The sequence below is a fragment of the Seriola dumerili genome, unplaced genomic scaffold, assembly GCF_002260705.1.
Source record: "Seriola dumerili isolate Sdu_G_001 unplaced genomic scaffold, Sdu_1.0 BDQW01000017.1, whole genome shotgun sequence".
Lineage (NCBI taxonomy): Eukaryota > Metazoa > Chordata > Actinopteri > Carangiformes > Carangidae > Seriola > Seriola dumerili.
This window is the reverse complement of record NW_019174272.1, coordinates 4151279-4176635: the sequence shown is the minus strand read 5'-3', so window position 1 is coordinate 4176635 and position 25357 is coordinate 4151279. Positions and strand designations below refer to the sequence as shown.

General features: G+C 41.2%; 1 protein-coding gene across 2 annotated transcripts; it reads left to right on the top strand.

Moving 5' to 3' along the window:
* The first annotated feature begins 1725 nt into the window (after positions 1 to 1725).
* On the top strand, positions 1726 to 25230 carry tmem2 (transmembrane protein 2). 2 transcript variants are annotated; one of them, XM_022756126.1, is made up of 24 exons: positions 1726 to 1866; positions 4245 to 4596; positions 4711 to 4851; positions 5026 to 5593; positions 9364 to 9533; positions 9754 to 9945; positions 11123 to 11292; positions 12765 to 12977; positions 13992 to 14197; positions 15029 to 15098; positions 15703 to 15831; positions 16619 to 16707; positions 18306 to 18437; positions 18833 to 18868; positions 19152 to 19307; positions 20951 to 21128; positions 22354 to 22569; positions 22677 to 22888; positions 23208 to 23390; positions 23608 to 23827; positions 23916 to 24017; positions 24132 to 24277; positions 24479 to 24579; positions 24691 to 25230. In XM_022756126.1, exons 2-24 carry the CDS (start codon positions 4263 to 4265, stop codon positions 24888 to 24890), a joined length of 4164 nt encoding a protein of 1387 aa, XP_022611847.1. In that variant the 5' UTR covers positions 1726 to 1866; positions 4245 to 4262; the 3' UTR covers positions 24891 to 25230. The 2 variants fall into 2 exon arrangements, with proteins under 2 accessions (XP_022611847.1, XP_022611839.1); XM_022756118.1 differs by having other exon boundaries at positions 24479 to 24585.
* The last annotated feature ends 127 nt before the right edge of the window (positions 25231 to 25357 follow it).

The following is a 25357-nucleotide window of genomic DNA, read 5'->3' as shown; positions in this document are numbered from 1 at the left end:
ATACAGTGTAAAGGCGTCTCCTCTAAAAGTGACGGGAACTGGATCTCATTGTGAAAGGAGAGAGCTCATGTTCAAAGGACAAGAGAGTGCTTCTGTTATGTTATGACAGAGATGTGAATTGGCTCCACTACAAGAAAGCAAGCTGGTATTTATAGTCAACAAAACACCCTGCACTCCATTCATCAGGGTTATTGTCTTGACCATTTCACATTTAATACTTTAGGACATAAACATGCTCTGGTTATATGGAGATCAGCTTTAAACAGCTGTACAATGTCATGATATCCAACACAACACCACTGCATCAAATATTATCTTTTGTGATTCAGACACAATCAATAACAATAACAAGTTTGGGATGAGGAAAGGAAAATTACAGAGGTAATGGGTTAGAATGTGGGGAAAATCCTAAAGTGTGAATGCAAAAAAAAAAAAGAGATATACAAGCTATGGGAGTTTTACTCTATATCTCTGACACTGCAATCTCTTACTGTATTTGTGATATTTTAAGTGTTTAATATTTCAGAATTAATCATTATGAAACATAAAGGTTCTGTGATCTGGTTTTGCCCTCTGTCTGCCTCCTAACATGGGAGGTTGGTATTTTGTCTTTCATACCAGCAGGCGGCGGTGTGGCCTAGTTTTAAGCCCCTCCCATTAGACCATGCAGCTACAGTTATTCGTGTGACCCATTTAGGATTCCTCGGAACTATCGAGATGCATTTTAGTAAGTCTACAGATAGGGACCTGTCCACCCTTCCCAGTCTTGGATACCTTTCATCGGCAATAGAAACGCACAGGCCACATAACACTTCATTGTTTGCTTTATCATACGAGTAGATGAGTAGTGTGTTTTTAGTGCTTTCAAAGTTGCATTTTCCTGTTAAGGGGTTCTATAAACAGGGTATCAGGTAACAGTGGAGGTAAATCCATATCAAGCTATCAATCTGTAAATCAAGTTGTCGTAACATAACAATTTTCTCCATAGTAGCATATTATGTTAACAGCACCCAGATTGCTACCATGGACTAAATACTAAAACTAAATGCTTTAAGGGCGCTCTGATACAGGACTCATCTTCCACTACTAAAATAATTAAGATTATAGTAGTACTACTTCTTCTACAACAGTGATAACTTCTACTCTTCAAAGCTGTGGTTACTTGCCAAGACCCTGAGGTCATGTCCTTGGTATTTTTCCTGGGAATTTGTGTCTTTTGGTTAAACCCTACAATTTAAAAAAACTATGAAACCGTTATACTCAATACACATATAATTGATAGCTTGTAGTCAATAAAATAGACAAATACGATAATTTACTAACATAAACAAAATAATTTAATATAACAAATACAAATGTAATAATAGCCTAAGCATTCAGACCTTCATGGAGGGAAATGAAATTTACAGAATATTTGACTTGGACCCATGACCTTAGTATTTTTAAAATCCAAGAGACTACTACTACCAATAATAATAATAATATTACAATAGTTAATACTACCGCAATTACCACATCATCACCGTTAACGTGCTTTCAATACGCTGTGTCTCGGGGGTTTTCATCTATTTTTTCGACAGCATTTGAACGCATCATCACTTCCTCTATCCCAAGCCGCGCCTGCCTTCTCTTCTCTCGGTGGGACTGGGGGCTGAACGACGGACGGACGACAGCCCATCAGCAGCAAAAAAAAAAAACACCATGTGAAGAAATAGTATATAAAAAGAGACAGGGAAAGCGAACTTGCGAGGGTGAGAACTTCATCATTCGTCTCACCAGCACCACCACCGCCGGGTCAGCGTTTTTAACGGCTCGGCAGAGAGCGAATGGACAGAGCCAGAGAAGAGCAGGATAGTCTCACCAACGGTACGACCTCACGACCGTTTACATTGTGTCTGTGTGTGCCTGTCAACCGATGGGGGTGATAGAGGACTCACCGGCTGAACCTTTAAGTTGTTTTCTTGTGAAGAGGCTTCTCTCGAGGGTTAGTAAGCTCGTACAAAGAGGAAATTAATGTTTTTGTGTGTCCAAGCTAGTGTTTAAAAGTTCTAAGTAGTGTGTTGCTACGTGTTCCATCCGTACCTTGATTGTCACAGTGGACAAAAGCCACTGTAATCGAAACGAAATGTCACATTACTTAACTAGCTGCGTAAATTAGCCTATGCCATATGATATCCTCTAAGTTCCTCTTTTGTGTTGATAAGTTGTTATACTACCCAGTGTCCCTCTGACAATACAGTAATATTTCTTTATTGTGAGGAATGTGGTGTGGAAGGAGTCTCTTTAGCCAAAACAAGGCCATAAATCATATTCAATCTTCCCATTTAACACACCTTCTAACACGATACCGCTCAACGTGGGCCGGCTCACCCGCTACACTTACTACTACACTACCACTCTTATAGTAAGAGTTGTGACAGCGCTGTTTCGGCTTATAGATTTAATATAGGAAACACATGGCTTACTGTTTGTCGCACTGCCAGTGTCAATTTCCTCAGTGAAGTATGATTTTACAGCCGAGGAATGTGTGATGGTCTGTCCCGCTTCGACTCCAGTGTTCCCCCCACATCTGTTTGATATTCAGTAGCTGAAATCAGGAAAATATGAGAGGGAGGGAGGGGATGGGCGAGAAAATGAGCCCTGAGATCTGTGTCATTTCCAGACGCTGAATAGCCCCAAGTCCACAACTCTTTATGCTCTGACAGGTCAGTTAGTAGCAGGGGAGCAGGAGCTGCTTGGCCCTTTTTATGGCAAGGAATGTGAATAAAAACATAGCGAGATTGGGTTGGAAAGACTGATGCCTGGGGGATCATCCCATCACAGGGCTCCCACTGACAATGTCTAATGCAGGGCACAGACTAATGATGAACATCTGAAAGAAAGCATAATCAGCATGTCTTTGTTGATGACAGTCCAGTTTAGGTTTGGATAAAGAATTATCAGTTACAAAGACTGGTCCAGAGAGACACTGCAATGGGATCATTCTGACTGAAGTGGGTGAAACAGTTGCTGTTAGGCCTAGCTTATATTGTGGCCTAGATAAATGTCTGACCCCTTGTCTTGCAGTCCTTGATGGTACATTGCTTTGTTTGTGAGTTGAAGAGGTTCATTGTACTCTGGGCTAAAATGATGACTAATTGGCAAGGCAAGACAATGGTTGTGTGTGTCTGTGGGTTGGTGCAGGCGTGTGTGTGTCTTTTCACACATATTTGTGTGTGTGTGTTAAGTACTGATAGACCCTTGGATGGTGTTAAAAACCTACAAGTCCTCACTTTCAGGGTGTCTTTGGTTGGACTCGACCTGTCTCAGACAGTTGTTGCAATTTTGTACTTTTAACAACCTTTTAAAAAAGACTTGGTCATTCTTCAAGTCATATGGCCCAACTGTGGTGTTTGAAAATTTGAACTTGCTTAAGTTTTGTTTATGAAAACCTATAGAAGCATGTGGTGGTGTCATTACAGTGTTCAGGGTGTTTGTGTTAAAGAAAAGTGCCATTGAAGCCCTTTTTTCTGCAGTGTCATTTCCTCTACTGCTGTGTGCTTGTGTGTGCAGGTGTGTCTCTGTGTGACCTTTTGTGTGTGTGTGTGTACATGGCTTCAGTTCACGTTGTTTTATCCTGTGAAATAAAGGCAGCACAGACTCAAACTGGAGCACTCTCCTCCTTCCCTATACTGTAATTGGTGCCATCTGTTTTGGCTGTGTTAACATAGTCTGAGGAATGTTGCGATCCATTATTCACAACCTCCTTCGTTAGTGTGGACAAGAGCAGCCGGTGTCACTCTGTTCAAGCTAAATCAGCCAGGGGAAAGGTTGACTGTTTTGGAGGAATTTATAGTCTTTTTAAGACCCACTCCCAGGATCTTTACCTGGGGGTCCATGAGTGAGATGCTTGGTGGCTTTTTGTCTGTTTTCCTAGAATTAGCCCTTTTCTTCCATCGCCTCCTACTGTTTTTGGCTGGACTGTAACAGTGGGGCCTGCCCTATTAACATGAATGTCTCAACTGACTGAGAGACTGACTGAATGATGAAGTTACACCATTGGTCAGCCAAATGGCATGTGACTGAGAGATAAGAATAAGGTTGGTCGGACTGCTGAGTGTTGGAGTTTCCCCATTGGTCATTGCTTTTTCAAAATGACTTGGTGATTCCAAACATCCTCAGGAACACCATTGTTTGACTCTACATTGTGAATGTATTCTGTATGTCTTGTCTTTTTCACTCTTTCTCCATTTTTCTCCCCTCAGGTAGCAGACACGTATACCATGCCGACGAGTGATGGCCCTAGCCACTTCCCAGTGTTTGTGGCTCCGCACCACGCCAACCACCAGAGGTCCCCAGGCTATGTCCCCGGGCGAGTGGCTCCCGTACGCTCGCCACCACCTGCCAAAGCTCCACCACCTCCACCACTAAAGCCTCATGGCCCACCACCGGAGAGACCAGCCGCTTTCAACCTGTCAGAGGAGCACCAGCGCAGGGAGTGTGCTCAGAGCCTCCAGCAAAGAAAGAACACACTGATCTGCTTTGGAGTGTCGATGGGTGCCTTGTTCCTCACGCTTATCCTTGTCCTTAGTCTCACAAGTGGAGAGGTGTTAGACGGTCAGTATTGCAAAGTACTGATTCAGATGTTTATAATTTGAAATCTCTTCATGAACCCATAAAAATGGAAAGTACAAGATTCTCTGATTTGTTACTAATTGGTCATGTTTACAGAGAACTGTCCGGACCATAACCCGTCCCTTAGTGGCTGGAACCCAGGCCACCAACCAGACAAGGCTGTTGTTGTCAGGAGGGGACATTTGTTGAGATTAGATTCTTCTGCAACCTTCTACTCACTGACCATCCAGTCAGGAGGTAAGCAGACCAAGGTCCATGATTAGTTAAGTAGTATTTTGAGCTGTGACATTGATGAATTTAGATTTATTAAGTATGTGACACTGTTGTGCTGCTCTAGTTCAGTTTATGGACATGCGCGTGTAACATACAGGAGGCAGGAACTGATGTTTGTCTTCCTCTGACGTCTCACAGGTCGGGTAGTTTTTGCAGACAATGCTGATGGCTCCAAAAACATAACCTTGATAACACGCCACATCCTAATAGAAGAAGGTGGAGCCCTTCACATTGGTGCTCCCAAATGTCGCTACCGCTCTCATGCCACCATTGCCCTTGTGGGGCGTTCCAATGACAAGGCAGTTCCTGAGGTCCCTGGCCTGGGCCGTAAGTTTATTGGCGTTCAGAGTGGTGGAACCCTGGAGCTACATGGTACCAAGAGAGTTTCCTGGTCTTTGCTGACCCGAAGCATCCCCGCCTCTGGGCTGGCCACAGCAGGTCATGCCTTCCAGCGGAACTTCAGCCGAGGCATCAACCTGCGTGTGGTGGACCAGGACACAGCCAAATTACTGTTGTCTGAACGCTATGACACACACGAGTCCCGTAATGACAGTCGTCGACTGACCCAGTTGCTTCGGTCCCTGCCAGCGGGCCGCATTGTCACTCTGGCTGTAGGAGACTCTGCCGTCAAAAGTCTTCTAGATGAAACCAAGAAGACCATTGAAGAGAAGCTTGGCAGCAGCTTTGTCTATGATCTCAAATACAGGTAAATAGTTCCAATTGATGAATATAAGAGATGTCTTAAAGCCTTTTAAATTATGTATTTTTACAAATGAAAACACATGGATTGTCTCTTGATGTTGCAGTGGTGATTATGTCTGTACAACAATTAAGTGTGAGTGAGTTTGTGGCTCAGTTATGTTGCAGACTGTGCCAGCTCTTGGAGAATTTGTTTTGGTTCTCCATGGTGTATTGTCTGTGCTTAAAAGCGTTTGGGAGTGTTTTGTTTATTCTTGGTCTCCTGGGGCTGATAAAGAAGGTTAATGCTTTTAATGTTTTTGTTCAACCACTGAAGTAAGGCCTTTCACACTTGAAGCCTTAATCCTAGGACTGACAATACCAGCATTTTGTTCCATGTCCATCCTCTCTGGAAAACTGTCCTCTTTCACGTATCTTTCTTTTCATTTGGGATCTTTCCTTTAATCGTTCCTAGTTATTCCTCCACCTGTTTCCCGTTTTTCCGCTATATCGTGCTATGCCAGGAAAGGAAGCACATACCCGACAATTGTGTTATGGTCACAGTTTCCAGGGTTTGCATAAAATGTGGCAATTCAGGAGATTTTTTGTCCATCAAGCTTATTCTATCAAAAGAACAGATACTAAAGTTTGATATAGGTTGTAGTCCTGTCCTTGTGAGCTTATGCTTGCTTTAAGCTCATGAAGTGACAGAAGTGGGTTTTAGCTTTACATGACATTAGATCTTCTGTTGCCGTCACTCAAACACATGGGTGCAAAAGTGTGTTTCTTTCAATGGATAGTCTAAGTGCAGCATTTCACTTATTTGTGTTATTTGTAGCTTGGCCTGGTTTGGTGCTTGGCTGGCTGAAAAGCGAAGTGCTACGCCAGTTTCTCCAGTGTCACATTTCGCTTCTGGGGGTGGGTGCCAAGGCAGCACAGAGGTCTTCAAACAAATTCCTTCAAATCCACAGCACAGTGGTTTAAATGGATCAGACGGTAAAGCCCATGTGTGTGTGCGCCAATAAGTGTGCACTCCCTTTCACCATTTATTGGAGAGGAGATTTTTATCTTAGCTTTCTGTGGATTTTCTTTATAGTAGGAGGAAACACATAGCATAATTTTATGAGACAGCATGCAGTTTAATGTGTCATTAAAGTCACACTATGTTAGGTTGAGTGATTTTAAGTTGAAAGAGTTGGGAGGTAAAGGCATATAACCTGTAGGATTGAGCATAATAATGGTTTAGATCAGTTTATGACATCTAATGGAGTGTTGTGGAGAAACAGCAGGGAATTATGCAGGAAAATACTTGGGAACTAACTGTGGTGCTTGTTTTTCCAACATTTTTTTTTTTATTATTTTGCATCAGTGCTATAACACCTGGGTGCCCTACAAACCCCTTGTGATCTCCCAACTTATTCTCAATTTAGAGTAAACAATAACAAACTACCACATCACCCAAAATACCATCAAATTTCTATAGGTTGGTCTCAGTGGCATCCCTCCTGACACAGATAAATGAATGTGTTGGCTCCTGCCTCGTGCCTGTTGACCTCTGTGTCTTTAATCTTTGCCTCTCAGGAGAGCACTCACAAACACATAAACACACATTCATGCCGGTCTGTAGTGAATTCACCTCTGGCCTCCACACATTTGCCATTTCCGGTCAAACAATGGGGTTGTTAAAATGCTGATGAACATCAAATCAAGGATGTGGCAAAAGGAAAAAGTGAAACAACCATTCTCTCTTATTTTCTTTGTGCACCTCTTAACTATTGGACCTGGATCTGTTTGATTTGTAAAGTGTGCACTCGCACAGGCTGCATATTAGCAGCCTGAGGACAGAAAAGGGGCCTTTCTTGATTTTCCCCAACAGGAAAACTGTGGAAAGCCACACACTGGGGCAGTAATGACAGAACAGAGTGCATCTCCAGATGGATCCTGTTTATGTGTCAGTGGAGTGCAGAGTGACCCTTTCATCCATAAGAAAACAGGTTTGGGTTGTGATTATGCTGGTGGGAGCAATTATTATGCCCAGAGGCAGGTTAACACAGAGGCATATTGGAAATAATAGCGTCACAACCTGCTGCTAATATTCAGGGAGATTTAGCAGGTAAACACTGAAAATATGAAGTCACTCTTTTTTTCAAATTTTTAATTATTCCAAAGACAATTTTCCAAGGAGGAGAATGAGCCTTTCATCACTTTTGTATGATGTTCAAATGTGCCTTGAATTGCAGGCTTTACTGCAGTACCTGATAAAATAGAGCTAGAGAGGTAAGTGTGAAGGTAAATTTGGGAAATTGCCTCTGGCACTGTTTACTTTCTTTAGCCAAGCAGGCTCTTATTGGAAACAAGAGACTCCTACATACTTACTTTCCTCTAGTCTATCAGAATGTACAGCTGCCTGTCCAGATATAGGTTTAAAAATAGGCTCCTGAATGGTTAAATTCTGGGAGGTCATGTTGGTCAGGATCAGTTTATGCTGATAAAGAATATAAAGGTCATGTCATAGTTTAGAACAATAGTCTTAAAATGTTATTCAATCCATGAATAGCAAGAAAGCTTTTAGCTTGTTTTGACTCATTCAGCTTGACGCTTGACAACAAAAAGCAAGACGTCATTCCTAAGAAGTTAGGGGCATGGCATTTGATACATTTAAGGCTTGTCCAGTTGCACTACACTGTCTTTTTAGGTCATACACCCTTCCACATCACAATCCCATTCGCCATCCACACCCTCACGCTCCTCTGCTCACATGATTTCAGCCTCTTCTTCTTATTTAATCATTATAATCTCATTTGAAAATAATTTTCTTGACATTCCTGCTTTATAAGATATTGTGAAGTGGAGTGAGAAGGAAGGACTTGGAGCAAAAGTGAAAAGTTGGATTCCAGAAATCTTTTGCCCTCATATTAGTAATCCCTCGATTTTTTTTTTTTTTTTTTTTTTTGTTCTCAACATCCTCCAGTTTTCCTCCCATCACTGTCTTTTCATTATTACATGACATTTACTCTGATATTCAGTTGCCTGTTCCTCTTTCACCTACTATCCTGCTTCTGGCTCATCACATACATTTGCTCTTCCTTCAGGGCATTACACTAGTGACAAGTTTAATCCCTTTTTCAGATGCTCAGCCCAAGTGTCTGCCTGTCTGCAGCATGTATAGTCTCAGTGGAAGACATTGGTGTGTGTGTGATCGACACATCGTCACCCTGATGCCTCACACACACAGAGACATTCATACACAGTGAAACATTATTGCTCAGTTCAGGTCACACCCTTTATCTGACTAGCTGTTGCATCTGTAATATTTTCACTGAAATCCTTCTGCACAGAGACTGGTCTACTAATTTTTGTGCTGTCTCCAGCTACCATTACCTTTCAGTGGTTTCAGATGTTGGTTTGCATTGTCTGTTGCAAATAATGGGTCTTGTTTGATGCAGTTATTTACTCATTAATAGAATTTAAATTAAAGCTGCACGGCTATGATTAATTAGGCTACATGAAGTATCATTAACTTAATGGAGTAAAAACTGGTATTTGTGCTTGTGTGGGTATGGGAGTGTCCAAATGTGAACAAATTAAAAGCTGAAACAAGTGATATGATAATGGAAATGAGTAACTACACTTTAAAGTTATTTTCATCATCCAAAGAAAGTCTGTGGGAAACTTAGACCCAAAACTTGATGACCAAATATTCAATGTTCTTTGATATAAATGTGTGAAACTACTCTCTGTAATGTCTGAAAATGACTCCCTCTCCTTTCTGTGTCTTTATCCCTCCGGTCTCTCTAGGCAGGCGTGGGCTTTGGTGTCTGTGGTAGACGGTGGTAACGCATCATGCTCAGAGGACGCCAGGGAACATGAGAACCACGACACAGGAGGACGAGCTCTGGCGACACGCAACTTCACAACTGTGGATGGAGTGGGCTTCTCAGTCACAGCCTACAGCGAATGGAGGAATGGTGAGGAACAATATATGATGGTATCAGTTAAAAAACATTTAAACATGTATGGTTTAGTGTTGATAGCATTTAAAAATTATACATTGATTAGCCATTTATTTTAGTGTGGCTATCCTTAATGTCTAAATAAGGTACTTCAGAAAAAAAAAACCTTCAGACTGTCACGTTATGCTGTGCCTCCTATTTCTTTTAAATGAAGTGCTCTGCTATGTCCTTCCAGGATTCCCCATCTCAGGCTTCCAGGTGGATGCTGTGGACCAGGTGGTGCTGAACCTTCAGGATGAAGTGCAGCAGACCTGGAAACCCGGGGATCGCATTGTAGTTGCCAGTACAGACTACTCCATGCACCAGGCTGAAGAGTTCACCCTGCTGCCCTGTCCTCACTGCACCAGCAGGCAGGTCAGGATACAAGGTGAGAGAGAATAGCTGTGGTTTTCAGGGCTGCAAACAGAAACTGACTATCTGTGTGATTGTTTGTCCTCTGTTGGAGCAGGGCGATCTGTGTGTGTGTGTGTGTGTGTGTGTGTGGCTTGTAATCTGACCTGAGAATTGTACTGCAGGTTACCATTTTGAGCTTCACAGTTCCTGCTAAATGTGTAAGATGGCAGAAAGAAAAAGGAAGGAAGAGCTATGCAAAGTGCAGTACAGACATATTTTATATTAGAAAGGCTGTGGTAAGACTCTTAGCTAATACTGTGCCAGTAGCAGAAGAAGACGAATAACATTTTACACTCTCTATCATAGTCAATTATGTGATTAGCAAATGTAGTGCTACTAATTGTGGGGTCCAGAGAGATCTAATTTCCTGTTTTGTTGTCGTGGTGATATCAGATTTTTGGAGGAGGCTAAAAAGAGATTGTCAGCTTATGTTTTGATATTAACTTCATCTTAAAATAACCACAGTGGTTGTATGGATTTGGATTCATTGCCTCAGCTTCACATCCTTTCCTCTGCTCCTTCTCTAGAATTCTGTTAGTTTTTTATCCAACTGTCTATCAGACATGTTTCTTGAGCTCATTCCTCTGTTGTCAACAATCACCAACTCCCTTCCTGAAGAGAAGGGTGTACTAGTTTGTGTGTGTGCCTAATTTTTGTGTTGCTGCCATGAGGAAGGGCTGAGCAGCTGGAGTACTGCTGTGCGTTAACATTGGTCTCTGCACCCTGTGGGCACAGGTACTTTCCACATTGTCAAAGAGCTGATTATTTTGTGTTTCACTTGTATTTGATTAATTTTGCTTGTACAAGTCCATTATTTTGCTTGGTTTTGGGGTGTGGATAGTTGTTTGTGTGTGTAAATGTAATATCAATGGAAAGGTGTGTGTTTCAGTATGACTTGTACCACCTCAGAAAGGTTACACAAGAACTTGAAGCCAAATTGTGTTGCCCTGTTATTTAGTAATGAGTTTCCTTCAGTGTTCATTTGTTTTCTGCTTTCTCTGGGAGGAATGGAGTGATTGACATTTGTGTTCATACAAAATAATCACTTTCACCTTTTCCAGCTTTTGTCCAATTGTGTATCAGATTTTTCTCTAAAAATTTCACCTAGTTGGTAGCATATGACCAAGAATCGACCTGTCTCTGCTACTCAGGGAAGCCTCAGTATAACCATGTTGGAGAGATCATAGATGGAGTCGACATGCGTGCTGAAGTGGCTCTGCTCTCCAGAAACATACTCATCTATGGAGAAATGGAAAACTCCTGCTACGGAAACAACATGTGCCAGTTCTACAGCCATGACACCTATGGAGGCCATATCAAGGTGTGTCTTATTTGTGTGTGCTTGTGTAATTTTATAACACTGGCTCTTGTTTAAATTGTGTATTTGCTGATGTATGTGTCTGCGTGTTTTAGCATGACTTTACATTCTCATTAAAGGTCACTATGTCTGCAGTAACCTGCGTGACAGTTTCCATACTGCAGAGCACAAGTGTGCATACATTCCATATTTATATTCCATGCTAAAAGAGAGGGGTTATTCATGGTCCCAGCTCAGTTAGTTATATGAAATACCATGACTACTCTGACTGCCATTCTCTCTGTTTTTCTCCTCTGTGCCGCCACATGTCAAGCTTTTATTTTCATATTTGACACTTCTTCTTTAGAAGATGTGCAGTCTATAAATCTGAACAAACACTGAAGACAGAAGACAGATCAGGGTCAAGCACCTACGGAAGCATCATATCCGTCCTGACCTCTGTGGGTCTCTATGTAGACAATGAGTTCACTGTAATCTGGTTAATAATGGCACAACTCCATTCACATGTGTGGCAAATAACATTCCTTAGGCTCTATGTAACTTGTCCCCCTTGTACTAAACAAAATAAACATTTTTTTATTTCCATGTTAACATTTTTTTAACCACATTAGTTGTTCCAACAAATATGCTTTCACTCATGTTACACAATCTGTCTCTTAAATAATTGACTTTTCACCCCCAAACTAACATACCTCAATAACAGCACCATCTCACACGGAGCACTCGGCGTTTCACAATGTCATCAATCCATTTTTCACTCTACTCCCACCTGGACACGGATTTTTTGGCAGTCTTGTCAATCTGTTGTGTGTATGTGTGTATATATGCATGGACGTATACAGCAAATATAGGAATGGAGGCATCATCTGCAGCATATACTGTAGAAACTAATAATTTGTTACCTAAGTGTGCGTAGGTGTATGTTTGTGTCAGTCAGAAAGAGAGAGACAAGAGAAGAGAGAGTGGTTGAGTTACAGTTAACTGGAAGGATTGGCCAATACCTCTTTAACAAGAACCAGGCCATGTGGATTATGCCATACCCACAAAAAGACCTCCTGGAGAGCATTGTACAGCATATTTGTATTGGATTATTTGTTGACGTTCATGTTTGACTTAATTTGCTCTCTGGTACATTTGTGTTTTGCATGTGTGCATCTCTATGTAGCTTTTTATTTATGCTTGTATAACTGGTTCTGGAGTAGTTTGACTCACTTGAGGATGGTGCCGACTCAGCTATTGCGCATATCCCAGTGGGATCATAGACAAACACAGAATCGCACTGTAGACCCAAATCTTTAACTGGAGTGGCTAGACAGTTACCCTACTTTTGTGGAAAAATGTGAACCTTGTGTTTACTTTTGCACTGTATAATAGACCATTGTTCTTGCTTGATCAATTCTTAAAATCTCCCTGTCTTTTGCGACTTATCCTCCACTCTAGCCTGTCTTGGTTTTCTCTCTCTCCAATACCATCAGATCTTTGGTAACTTTTCATCAGTGCATCTGTCCCACGTGGAGCTGAAGAACATGGGTCAGCAGGGAGAGACGGGCCGCTACCCCCTCCACTTTCACATGTGCGGGGATGTCGACCAGAAGGGAGGCTACTGGGAGCCCACCTATGTGGACGGACTCTCCATACACCACTCCTTCTCCCGCTGTCTCACCATCCACGCCACCAATGGTTTGCTGGTTAGTAAAGTATATGTGTGTGGCTGTGTTGATCCAGTCTATAGTGTATGAGATAATGAAAAGACAGATGCAGAAACACAGACAGCTCTTACTAATGAGTACCATGTGGTAGTGACTGTTGAATGCTCATCAATTACAGCCTCCATCACTGGATTACTGTAATGGTTTGTTTCCTTCTTCCTTTTGTCTTTGTCTCGCTCCCTTTTCCTTACACTCTCTCTTCAAACCCTTCTGTCTCATCTCTTTCTCCATTATAGAATGATCTGTTTTTTCAGTCTCTTTGGAAAGATATGATTTTTATGTACTTGTTGGATAAGTAAAATGAAGTGATGTGATGTTTGATAAACTGCAGAATCACAATGTCTTTCTGTGTGATTCTGTTTTTTTACGGTGTGTGTGTGTGTGTGCGTGTGTGCGTGTGTGTGTGTGTGAGAGTGTGTGTGTGTGTTTTATGCTCCCTCTTGACGTCAAATGGTGATGGGTTAATGTTTGTCCTTGAGGCCATAGGAGTGAAAGCATTCTTCCTCGTTGCATCAAGGAAATGGAAAAGTTTTGGATAACATTGTGTGACTCTGCTGTTTTTTCCTGTTTCACTTCTGGCACAATGACCATGTGAATATTCCTTTGTTGTGTGTCTTCTTCAGCAGGTCTCTTCATACCATCATTGTCTACATAGCTATAGATGGATTTGATTAAAAAAAAAAAAAAAAAAAAATTAAATACATAATTAGTTGCAAAATTTTATGTATTTAAGGAGGCAGGCATCTAGCAGTTGAAATGTAATGTATTTTCCTGTGGATCATTAACAAATGTCCTAGCTCTCTTGTTTACCAGGATTTTCTGCATATTTCCATTAGGTGTGAACTACCTACCCCTTGGAAAAGGAGAGAGAGCTATGATTGGAATATAGTACAGTATTTATTTTTCTGTCCTGCCAGGGACTATGTGGTGAAAATCGTCCTGTGCTCTAAATTATTCTTCTTTGTGTCTTGTGGTCCTCTTTCTTTTACCCAGGTGAAGAACACTGTAGGTTATGACACCTTGGGTCACTGTTTTTTCCTTGAGGATGGGATTGAGCAGCGGAACACTTTCTACCACAACCTTGGCCTGCTGACTCGACCTGGGACTCTGCTGCCCACTGACCGCAATGACACCCTCTGCACCAGCATTAAGGACAAAGTCTACAAGGGCTACACTCCCTTACCCAGCACAGACTGCAAGTAAGAGATTAGAGGAATGACATGCTATATCTCTGGTTGGAGATATGAGTGCAAAGCAAGTTGGTAACAACATGAGATTCTGCACCATTATCAAGAACATGTCTATGACTAGTCACAATGCATTTCTTAGCAAATCTAAGTTGAATAAGTTGATAAGTTAATAAGTTCGAGTTTTATTTAGTAGTTTTGACAATTTATTAACTTCCATCCATAACTGCTTTGTGCACATGCACAGGTTAAAATTATTACACATTACACAAAACATTTAGAGTGATGTTTTCAGTATGTCACAAGCTAGTTCAGTTTCATTTAAAGCACTGATGAGAAAGGCTTTGTTTTAGTTTCCTTTTAATATAAAATACCTGGAAGAGACAGAGGGCCCATGTCCATGAGAGAGAGATACTTTAATTAGTAATAGTGTGTAGTGTAGAGAGATATTGCTAGGGTGGTTTTATCCATGCAGTAACAACCTGTCCTCTCCATGGGTTGTTTTTATGCCGTAGCAAGAACAAGAAAAGTTCCTCTGTGAGGAAAGCAGCAAGGTCTGTTTCCAGGAGGTTCAGTGTGAGTGTGTGTGAGTCTTGGCAGAGCTCACCCCGTCCAGGGTTTATGTTGGAGAGGTGGATTATTAAGGGAATTTTCAAAAGATCACTTTGATTTTTCTTCTGCTTATTAGTCATAGTCTCTGATATGCTAAGGTACTGCCCTTTTAATATCTTCTTCTGCTTGTATGTCTGTGTGTGTGTGTGTGTGTGTGTGTGTGTGTGTGTGTGTGTGTGTGTGTGTGTGTGTGTCTCTGTCTTTGTCTTGCGTGATGGGGGTGTTTTCCAGGGCAGTCTCAACATTCTGGATAGCCAACCCTAATAACAACCTCATCAGCAACGCAGCTGCTGGTTCTCAGGTAATAACATCAGAGATATCTAAGAAAACAGCTTCAAAATAACTTTTTACACATGATTAAGAAAAAATGAGTGAAAACAAGAAGAGTCTGTTAGTGATATATCAACTGAAGTTACAGTGGCTTTGCTGTCTTGACCTTTACGTAATAAAAATTAAAGATTTATATGCTCATAAAAAGTGATCCATCAATAAAATGGGATTTAACAGGCTTTAGTGTTTGATAGAGGGGTGCAATAACATAGTGAGACCTCTAAAATATGAAAGTAGAAGACAAGGATCCCTGATCCTATCTCTTTTTCATTTTGGTGCAAACAATGTGGAAGTCCACAGGGGAGGGCTAAGAAGTATACCGCTTATTTGTAGGGGGATATTTGCGTGATATTTAGGTGCCTGTCAATATCTGATTAACCTTAAACTTCAGTAAGCTATTGAGCTTATATGAACTCTTCAACCTGGTTTATTCTTGCTGTGGGACTTGACCAGCATGAGAATAATATGATATCCTGCCTGTTATTTTTTGTATTTTACCTCAAATCACCTATAGATGGAGTGTGTATAAGTGTATGTTTATCACCTTATTTCTGCACTTTTACTTCCTGTTGCAGGACGCTGGCATATGGTTTGTGTTCCACAGCTCTTCCACTGGAGACTCTCATGGGCTGGTACCAGAGACCAAGGCAGAGCTCACTCCCCTTGGCATTTTTTACAACAACCGTGTACACTCCAACTTTAAGGTATCATCAGTGTTTCTTATCTTTAAGCTCTTTTTGTATTATCAGTGTATGTTGAAGTCAGTGTTTATATATACAGTGTTTATAACTTGTAAAAAAAAAATGCACATAATTCTTTGCTTACTTACTTGGTTTTCTTGCCAAAAAGGGGCAGGGACACACACACTCGCACACACGAGTAGGTAGCTCTACAATAGTGCTCTGTTGTGTAATGACAGAAGTCGGGCAGGTGAACTGTAAGTTCTTTGTCCAGTCTGACCACAGCAGCCTCTCTTATAGAGGAAGGAGCCCCAAGGTTTAAGGCTTATACCACAAGACCAACTCATATTGGTTTTGTGGTATAAGCGACACACAAGACCAACTCATGTTGGTCTTGTGGTATAAGCGAAGTATAGTCAAGCACATGTTTCCGTATACAGTACATTAGATAGACACACAAACACACAGACATATAACATTTTTCATTTGATTTATTTTACAATTAAATTTTAAACATATAAAACTAATCCATATATTATGGAGTATGTAAATATCCATTACACATTCACATACATTACTCACTTTCCCTACTTTCTGCAGTAGCCTGTGCAGCATTCACTCTATGACTCTGTCAGGCCAGGATTTAAATTTAGTCCATTTATTATTGCCCCAAGTCCCACACTGTAAAATATACCAGTAGTCTTGTTTATGCCAGTTCAGCAAAAATAAACCTCTGGTCCATCTTGGATCTTTATCCATAGTTTTAAAGAAAAGGTGGCATTATATTATAATCATGCTTTCTTCTTCTTAGGCAGGACTGTTCATTGATAAGGGAGTGAAGACCACCAATGCCAGTGCTGCTGACCCCCGGGAATACCTGTGTCTAGATAACAGTGCCAGGTGTGTGCAAATGTCTGTGCAATAGCATTTTAGCATTTTACAGTGTGAGAAGTGTACAGTCTGTCAGTTACACTGTGTAAAGACATAATGATTGCTCCCAAGAGTTTTTTTTTATTTTATGATTATTTTGGATTCCTTGAATATTTTGTTGTAAGTGTATGCCAATGGATATTGAATCACAACCAACTAGTACACTGTGTATGTTTTTGCACAAAGCCTATAACTGTGCACTACTAGAGGGTCTGTGGTGCATGATCATATGCATCATGGTGTACAGTTACACTATGTAAATATTGAGGTATTTGTGGCTTACTAATATATTTGTGTAATGCCACTGTCAGGAATTGTTTATAAATTATTTATAGCTTTTTACTGTACATATACTAGGATATGGCCATTGACTGGGATAGATAGATGGCCTTTTACTCTGTTACTGCATTTTAGTGGAAGGTCTGTCAGGTTTGTGTTGACAGAGAAAACAAGGCTTCACAGATAGAGTTTCCACTCTGTAGCTCCCTACCCAAATACAGCCCTCAACCAGACGGAAAAAATCTGACGTGTCCACTGAGACTACTGGCCACGCTGTGTGTGTGTGTGTGTGTGTGTGTGTGTGTGTGTGTGTGTGTGTGTGTGTGTCAGTATATGTATGTGGGTAGAGGTATGTGGGGGAGGATTTTAAATGTAAAATGCGAACTAAGTATTAATCCTACATGAGAGAGAGAGAAAGACTTGTGTGATTGTAAGAAATTCTAAGAAGAGGATATTAGATATTAATATTTCCCAGAAAAAGGTTCCTTCTAATTTAAGTGAACCTCTGACCATTTATTCATCTCATGCCACGTTCAGGTTAATATTCCTCCTTGACTAAGACTTTGGTCCACAGCAAAGTATTTTAAAAACTAACAGCCAGATTTACACACATTTCTGGATGTTAATGGTATCCAGAGCATAAACACATGTTCAAGGTGAGCCCTAATCTGAATTGAGTGCCACCACTAGGCTGGAAAAAAGGATAAGCCCTGTCCTTTTGTGAAAACAAAAAATCATTTCCGGTTTCTCTCAACTTTGTACACATGATATTTTCTAATCTAATGAGAAGATAAAGATAAAACTTTTCTAAGCACATTTATGCACCGTTGGGAGATAAAACCTTTTGTATTTAATGACATAATGTACTCTTCTACAATGCCAGTCATAGTGCATGTTGTGGGAGGCACTGAGCATTGAAGCCTGCAGTCTCTACACTTCAACAGTGAGCCTTTAGACTTTTAGTTTAGTTATATATTATGTCTACACAGATTTATAGTATGATGATGTTATGATTATCAGCTCCATTAGTCACTCATATCCTCCCAAAAGCTATTAAGAGTCACCAAGCTAATGAAAACCATTAACCGTTAGCCCACTTTGTGTGTGTGTGTGTGTGTGTGTGTGTGTGTGTGTGTTTGTGTGTGTGTGTGTGTGTGTGTGTGTGTGTGTGTGTGTGTGTGTGTGTGTGTGTGTGTGTGTGTGTGTGTGTGAGCAATGAGTGTAGTTGATGGAAAGTCACAAGGACAGTAATAAAAACTGTGTATATATCTACATGTGTGTTTTTTCAGATTCAGACCACACCAGAATGCTGACCCTAGCCGTCCTCGCGTGGCGGCAGTCATCGACACCCTGATATCCTTCAAGAACAACGACTTGGGAGCGTGGATACGGGGCGGTGACATCGTCATCCAGAACTCTGGGTGCGACGACTCATAGGCTCCAGGGTCATTAGTGTCATGTCTTCAGGGGAACTGAGGACTGGGATATTTCTGATGAAACTGACGGGATTGTGTCCAAAAAAAGAAAAAAAAAATAGGATTATTAAAATTTGTGCTAGTAGCATGATGTATGAAGTAATCTCACTTCAACTCCCTGTGATGACATCATCTACAGTTTATAACAAATTGCACTTTTCCTCTCCTCCTGGATTGATTCCCATAGTTTTTAAAGTGATAACGATGAACTGAAAAATAATTATTTTTATGAAGAGCCAGATATCATTTTGAATACATTATCAGATCGTTCCATTCGATTTATAGGTACTTAGTACATGTTGTAAGACTAACACATACTTCTTTTATTTTTCTGCTTTCAGCTTTGCAGACAATGGAGTGGGCCTATCCTTTGCCAGGTGTGTACTTATCTAAATCACTCTTGTCCAAGCATTCTCATCTCTTTCTCTCTCTGCCAGATGAACTTGCCAAAAACTATTTGTGATTGATAGATACTGAGTGTCAAGCAGATACTTAATATTTCCCGTGGGGTCACAAGCATCTTTTTCTTGTTTAACACAGTGACCTGCAATTTTCTTCTACTTTCATTCCTAAAAGCAGACAGCATTATAAACATATAAACGTGTGTATGATATTTATGTTTTAATTACTATATACCCTTATCTCCTTTTTATTCTCCAGTGATGGTAGCTACCCGAAGGATGAAGGCTCCAGCCAGGAGGTGATACAATCCCTGTTTGTGGGTGAAAGCCGAAACAGAGGGACCAATGGAGGACAGAATAAATACTGGGGACCAGGAGGGGCTGATGGAAAGATGAGGACATTGCCTAGAAACAGGTAAGGGGGAGCAAACAGGGAGGGATACGTTAATGAAGGCAGGTAAGATATGTGTGAGGAATTGAGGGAAAAGTTCAAATCATACAATGTTTTCTTAGGAATTGAAGGAGACAGTGTTGGAGGAGTTGCGTAAGAAATAAACTGAGAAAAACAAACAAGTAATAGAGAGCCAGTGAAGCAATCAGGTAGTTGTACAGATGGATGGATGAGGCTGCCACAGCTGCTTTTAGTGGAAGGAAGTTCTGTTTTGACTAACTTCCTTCCACTGATATTTTAGTCAGTTTATGAGAAACGGTGGGGGTAATGCTTACATGATTCTATACAAAAGGGATTGCTCATTGTAGCACTAGAGCAAGGGCAGTTCTTTTCTCATTAAGATTTCAGGCTTCTCTGACGCACAGTTTTTTGTTATCTTTGGAAAGGAACATGAAGATCTCAGTAATAGTGCTCCCATTGACAGGTAAAGCAAACAGATGTTTGACAAGACCAAACGTGTGTTGGTCTCGCACTACTTGTGCCTCACTGGCACTTGGACTTCCATTATGAGGAAGTTTATGGAGTCTCTCCATGCTGTAATGCCATATCAGACTAAGTGGACAGTCCTAATGAGAGCAGAGTTTTGAGCTTTATGTCCCCTCAGGGTCTCCTTACTTCTTTCTTTCTGTCGTTTACTCTCATTACAGAGATTGTTATACAAAAAGAGAGCAACATAAACGAGAGATTGGCAAATAGCTGCCTTTTTTTAATTTCAGGAACTACAGTTTATGTCAGTTTGTAACCACTGTTACCACTGTGTACAACTTTAAAACCATTTTACAGGCTTTGTGACCGCACAGTGACATCTGACTCAGTCGGTCTGTCTGTCGTCATCGTAGTTACTGCCAGAGCTGCTGACATGCTTTTTTTTCTTGCCAGAAAGAAGATAGTTTCACTAAAATAGACAGTTTGATCCTTAAAGTAAATGCAAGTTCAGAAAAGTTTCATTAACAGCAATTACATAAGACTGCCAAGCAGTTTTTTCATTTTTGTGAAATCACTTAAATCACTTTGCAACACCCACATTATAAAAATAAATGAAATTAACAGTTCAGCCTTAAGTCCTCATCTGATGGCAAGTTAAAAATCTTAATGATACCCTCAATATCATCCAAGAGCATCAGTCTTAACCAACTTAACTTTTTTCCATACAAACAATTCTTGTACATTGTGTGACACACTATTTGGTTTGGAAAAAGGTACAATTTCCAGCTCTGTGGTCTGTTTTTCTTATAATTCTGTTTAACATACATACATTAAGATGAAGTTCAACAATGCCTTACATTGACCACAGTGCCTACATTACTAACGGCAACATGGTTGGGAATCATTTTGGGGGAAACCCTTGGAATTGTAAAATTGACTGAAAGCCCATATAACTAAGAATTATGGAGCATGTCGTGTCTGAGGCAGTTTATGTCCTGCTCCCTGGTGAGCTCATGGCCTGGCTGAATCGTGTTGGAGTTGAAACTCTTTTGAAGTTTTGGGTTTTAGTCAGTCCATGACTTAAACCTGTGGTCATCAGTTTGAATGGTACTCCTTTTACTTTATTGCTGTCAGTTGTCTTGCCTAATCCTGTACTATGTCTGTCTCTGTGTGAACTGCAGGACATTTCCAATCCGAGGTTTCCAGATCTATGATGGTCCAGTGCGGCTTACCCAGAGCACATTTCGTGGCTTCATCCCCACCCCAGAGCGTTATACCAACGCAGTGGGATTCAACTTGAAGAACACCTGGCAGCTCACCCCACGAAACAACTTGTCCCAGCTCAGCTTCCACTCCAATGTGAGTAAACATCCAGGTTTGATAAGACTTTGCTTCACACATCATACAGTTGGATGTGTAGTAAATATACAGTACGTGCCCTGGGTGTCAGACACACATACTGTATTATAGTATAATGTGTCATATTTCATTGGAATCTGCTCATAATGATCAATAATGGTTTATAATAACTAGTGACCACTTGACTTGTTTGATCATATGACATTTTAGAAAAAATACCCCCATGGGACTTTAATGATCTTGTTTTAAACCTTGAATTTTGGTCAGCTCTCTCCTCTTTCCTCTTTATCCATCTGTTGCCTCTTACTTGTTGTTGTTGTTGGGTTAGCATTAGGCTTGTTGTTGTTGTTTCTTGTGGTCTGCAGATCAACTGCTGTTATGGTATACAGTAGATGGGAACTCTCCTTGGATTGACAGATTTTTAATTTATCTTAGTCCTCACCATTTGTCCCTACCTCACTTTGTGTCCATCCTCCTGGTACATTGGGTCTGACTGTTTCCTCTTTGGCAGATTGCTCTTATTTGTTCTCCACCCCCATACCCATCCCCTCATATTGATTAGATCAGATCAGACTCACAGAGTTGGCAGTTATTTGAAACATCAGTTAGACAGAAGAAATGAGAAGAAAAGGAAGACCTCTTTTAGGGGCAGGCCTGTGGTGAAACTATTTTGAATCACTGGTGCCCTCTTGTGGTGGTATTTGACAATATACTGCCTTTAAACACATAAAACCCAATTTACTGTCTTGACTTTACTATATCTCCAACTCATCAAATCTGCTCCCTTAAAGCCTAGTATCATTGCTATACTCATCCTAAACACACAGTAAACATTTACAGTGGCATATATTCGTAATTGATGTGGGGCCGTAATCTTTCTAAATTAGAATCCTGTGTGGAAAAAAAAGGTATCAGAGAGCAAAGTCTTGTGCTTCTGAAGTGCTTGAGAAATTGAAATGAAATGACATGGATGGTTTCTATATCTCTCTCTCCTAGGAGGACAGTGATTATCATTATGGAATTCTTTGAAAGCAGATAGCCAGGTTATGTTGATGAAATATAATCACATTAAATAATTAAATAGCATCTTCACTGGAGAGAGCACTCCTAAACAGCCTTTTACCAAAGGTGGCACTTAAACAAAGCAATGATACCTTGAATTTTTAAATAGTGCTAAAATTCTTATGAGGGTATTCTCAACTGTCTTTGCCACTAATATCCTCAGGTGGGACTGCGGACGTTCTTTGGTCGCCCTGGACAATGGTTTGAAGAGAATGACCTGGACGGTGACAAAAACTCCATCTTTCATGATGTGGATGGGTCAGTAACCGGCTACAGAGACACCTACGTCGGCAGAGCAGACAATTACCTGATCCAACATCCTGGCTGTGTGAACATTTCCCGGTGGAGTGGAGTGATCTGCAGCGGCCGCTACTCTCAGGTAGAGCATGTCCAGGTCGACACCTCAATCTTGTTATTCTGTCTTTCTGATGTAAAATGTGCACTCCTTCTGACCTGTGCACTCTGACACATCCTCTTCTTCTTCAGGTGTACATCCAGACACAGGGAGCCCCCAGCCTCAGTTTATCCATCAGCAGAGATGAATATCCTGATGCTCCTCTGGTGCTGAGGGGGATTAACAGCCAGGGGGCACTGTCTCAGCAGTACCAGCCCATCCTGATGATGAGCAAGAGCTACACTCTGCACTGGAGTGGCCCTGCGCCCAGAGAGGTTGTCCTCTCTCTCATCAACTTTGATAAGTGAGTAACGAGAGTAAGAAGTGTGTTTGTGTGTGATGAAAGCTGCTGCATTTCTGTAATGTTTTGCAAATGAGACATATGACATATTTTTCTCCTTTAGAAAGACATAGAACAACAAGATATTCCAATTCAAACATGCAGAAATACACCACTGAGAATTCACAGCATCACTGTATGAAATTGTGTTTTTTCAGATGTTTTTGTGAATCATAATGACTACATTAGAACCAGACCATAATCGTTATCTTCTAGTTCTAAATGGTCTTGGAGGAAATCTTGTGTATTGTAATGTGTCTCACTTTCTCTTTCTCTCACGAAGAGATGACTGGGTGCTGGTGGGACTCTGTTACCCATCAGAAACCACATTTCAGATCATGGCCGACATCAACGATAGGCAAAGCAACACTTTTGATGACATCACAGACTACGGCACTGTGTCATCCCTTGCAGAGCTGAAGAAGAGACCGATGGAAAGGAAATACTTCTTTGACCAACCTGTGGGGTGAGAAAACAAAACCCAGTCCTCTCAGTTTCCTTCTTGTTTTTCTTTAAACCCTCTCTCTCTCTCTGAGAGAGTGAGTTAAGGTTTGTACATGTCCTACATGTCCTATGTTTTCATTCTAACTATTTTTATCTTTCATCCCCTTTTGTCTCTTTTAGGCTCCTTATTTTAGTTTTTAAAAACTGCCTTTTTCTCCTGTTTTTCATTTCACACCCAGCTTGTTGTGGCTCTACCTTCGGGCCCGGCATGGTCGTGATGGTCACAGCTACTGTTCCGTGAAAGGCTGTGAAAGAGTGAAAGTCATGGCCACAACGTCCTCCAAACAGACCTGTAACTGTACAGCTAAGGCTTACCCCAAGTACTCCAAGACTCCCTCAGCGGTGATTCCCATGCCAGCTCTAAACTCAAACCCCTGCAAAGGATGTGGTGCTAAACAGGTTTGTGTTGTTATATTTAAGATAACCTCCATTCAGCTGTTTAAAATGCAAGCCACCACTGCTGACCAATTTGTTTCTATCTCTCTAGCTTGTGTTTTCCAGCGAGCCATGGACCCTCTACCTCCAGACACAAATCAAGTCTCTCAGCAGCAAAGAGCAGCAGAGAGGAGATAACAGCTCTTTTATAACTGTGAGCATGCCAGGCCTCAAGTACAAAAACAAATCCAAACCCTTGATCTTATCTATGTTACTAGGGCCTGTGAATCAGGGTTTGTTCAACCTATTTTTTCCTCTTACCGGCCAGGTGAATGCGGTGACCATGCCCTTCTCTCAGCCTGGATATTTCCTGGTCTCAGTGGATGCCTGCTCCGGAAAAGTCACCAAGAAAACCTCATTTTCCAAAATGGATGCCAAGATGGAACAGTACTTAAAAACCGGAATACCAAAGAAGTGAGCCAGGGAAAATATGATACTGTTCACACCCTATGTATTTATATTTCTGACATGGGCAAAGGACATTACTATTTTGTTTGTTTGTTTGTTTTTAACAAATCTGCTTTTCATTTTGTATCTTTTTCTCAGCAACAGCACAGTATAGCAGAATTTTTTTGAGCCATGCTTAATTTTCAGACTTGTTTGTTTCCTCAACAGGTCAATAGTGCTCATGGCAACTCGAGGTCAGCCAGAAGGCCTGGTTGGTGTAGCACCATATCTGATCTCCTTTGGTATGGCTAAAGCTGCTAGTCTACACGGTAAAGGTTAGTGCCATACTAAATTGTTTCCCTTTCTATCTCTGTGGTAACTGTATTTTGGGCCAACATCTCTTTTTTTTCTTACACTCTTATTGCTGCCTCTCACCACAGAGAGTCTGGCACTCTGGGGCTTCCAGGGTGGTTCCTCTCCCCCTTCGTGGGTTTCTCTGTATACCGGGCAGGGGGATGACTTCCTGAGGCTGCAGGAGCGCTACTTACCCCTGGGTTTGGAGGCATACGGCTGTACGCCACCTGCAGCTCAAAAGCGCAAAGACCTGGAGCTACTTAAAAAAGCCACAGGACTTCAGTGACCAATGTGAAATGTACAACTTACCTACCCAAAACACTCTTGCACACAGATACACAAACACACACAACCAGCTGATGAATGTGAACTGCTGAACCTTTAATTTATTAACAAAAGCCAAGATGTTTACCAATATCAAATGGAGAGAAGGTATTTTATTATGGACGGGGGAGTATTTTTGTGATTTTGTTTGTGTGTGTGTGCGTGCGTGTGTGTGTAAGTATGCCTTGGGGCCGCTGAGTCAATGCACTTTCCTTTTAAAGTTGCTATATGTATGTTTTCTCTGCTGCTTAACATGGTTTGTTGCCAGGAGCGGGTGGTGGTGGTAGTGGAGATGGTCACTTGCCAAGAGCTTTAGTCTTGCATTTACAAGACAAGAGGTTAGAATACACCCACTGATCAGCGCTACTTCTTCATCCTCTCATACTGAGCTGAGGGCAGACTGGACGCTACAATGATTCACTGTCGCAA

Bases quoted from the DNA above. Each gene is read 5' to 3' on its own strand.
- tmem2 (XM_022756118.1), top strand. From the start codon at position 4,263: ATGCCGACGAGTGATGGCCCTAGCCACTTCCCAGTGTTTGTGGCTCCG. The intron at 23,391-23,607 runs GTGAGAAAACAA...TTTCACACCCAG, and splicing joins TTCTTTGACCAACCTGTGGG to CTTGTTGTGGCTCTACCTTC. The intron at 23,828-23,915 runs GTTTGTGTTGTT...CTATCTCTCTAG, and splicing joins AAGGATGTGGTGCTAAACAG to CTTGTGTTTTCCAGCGAGCC.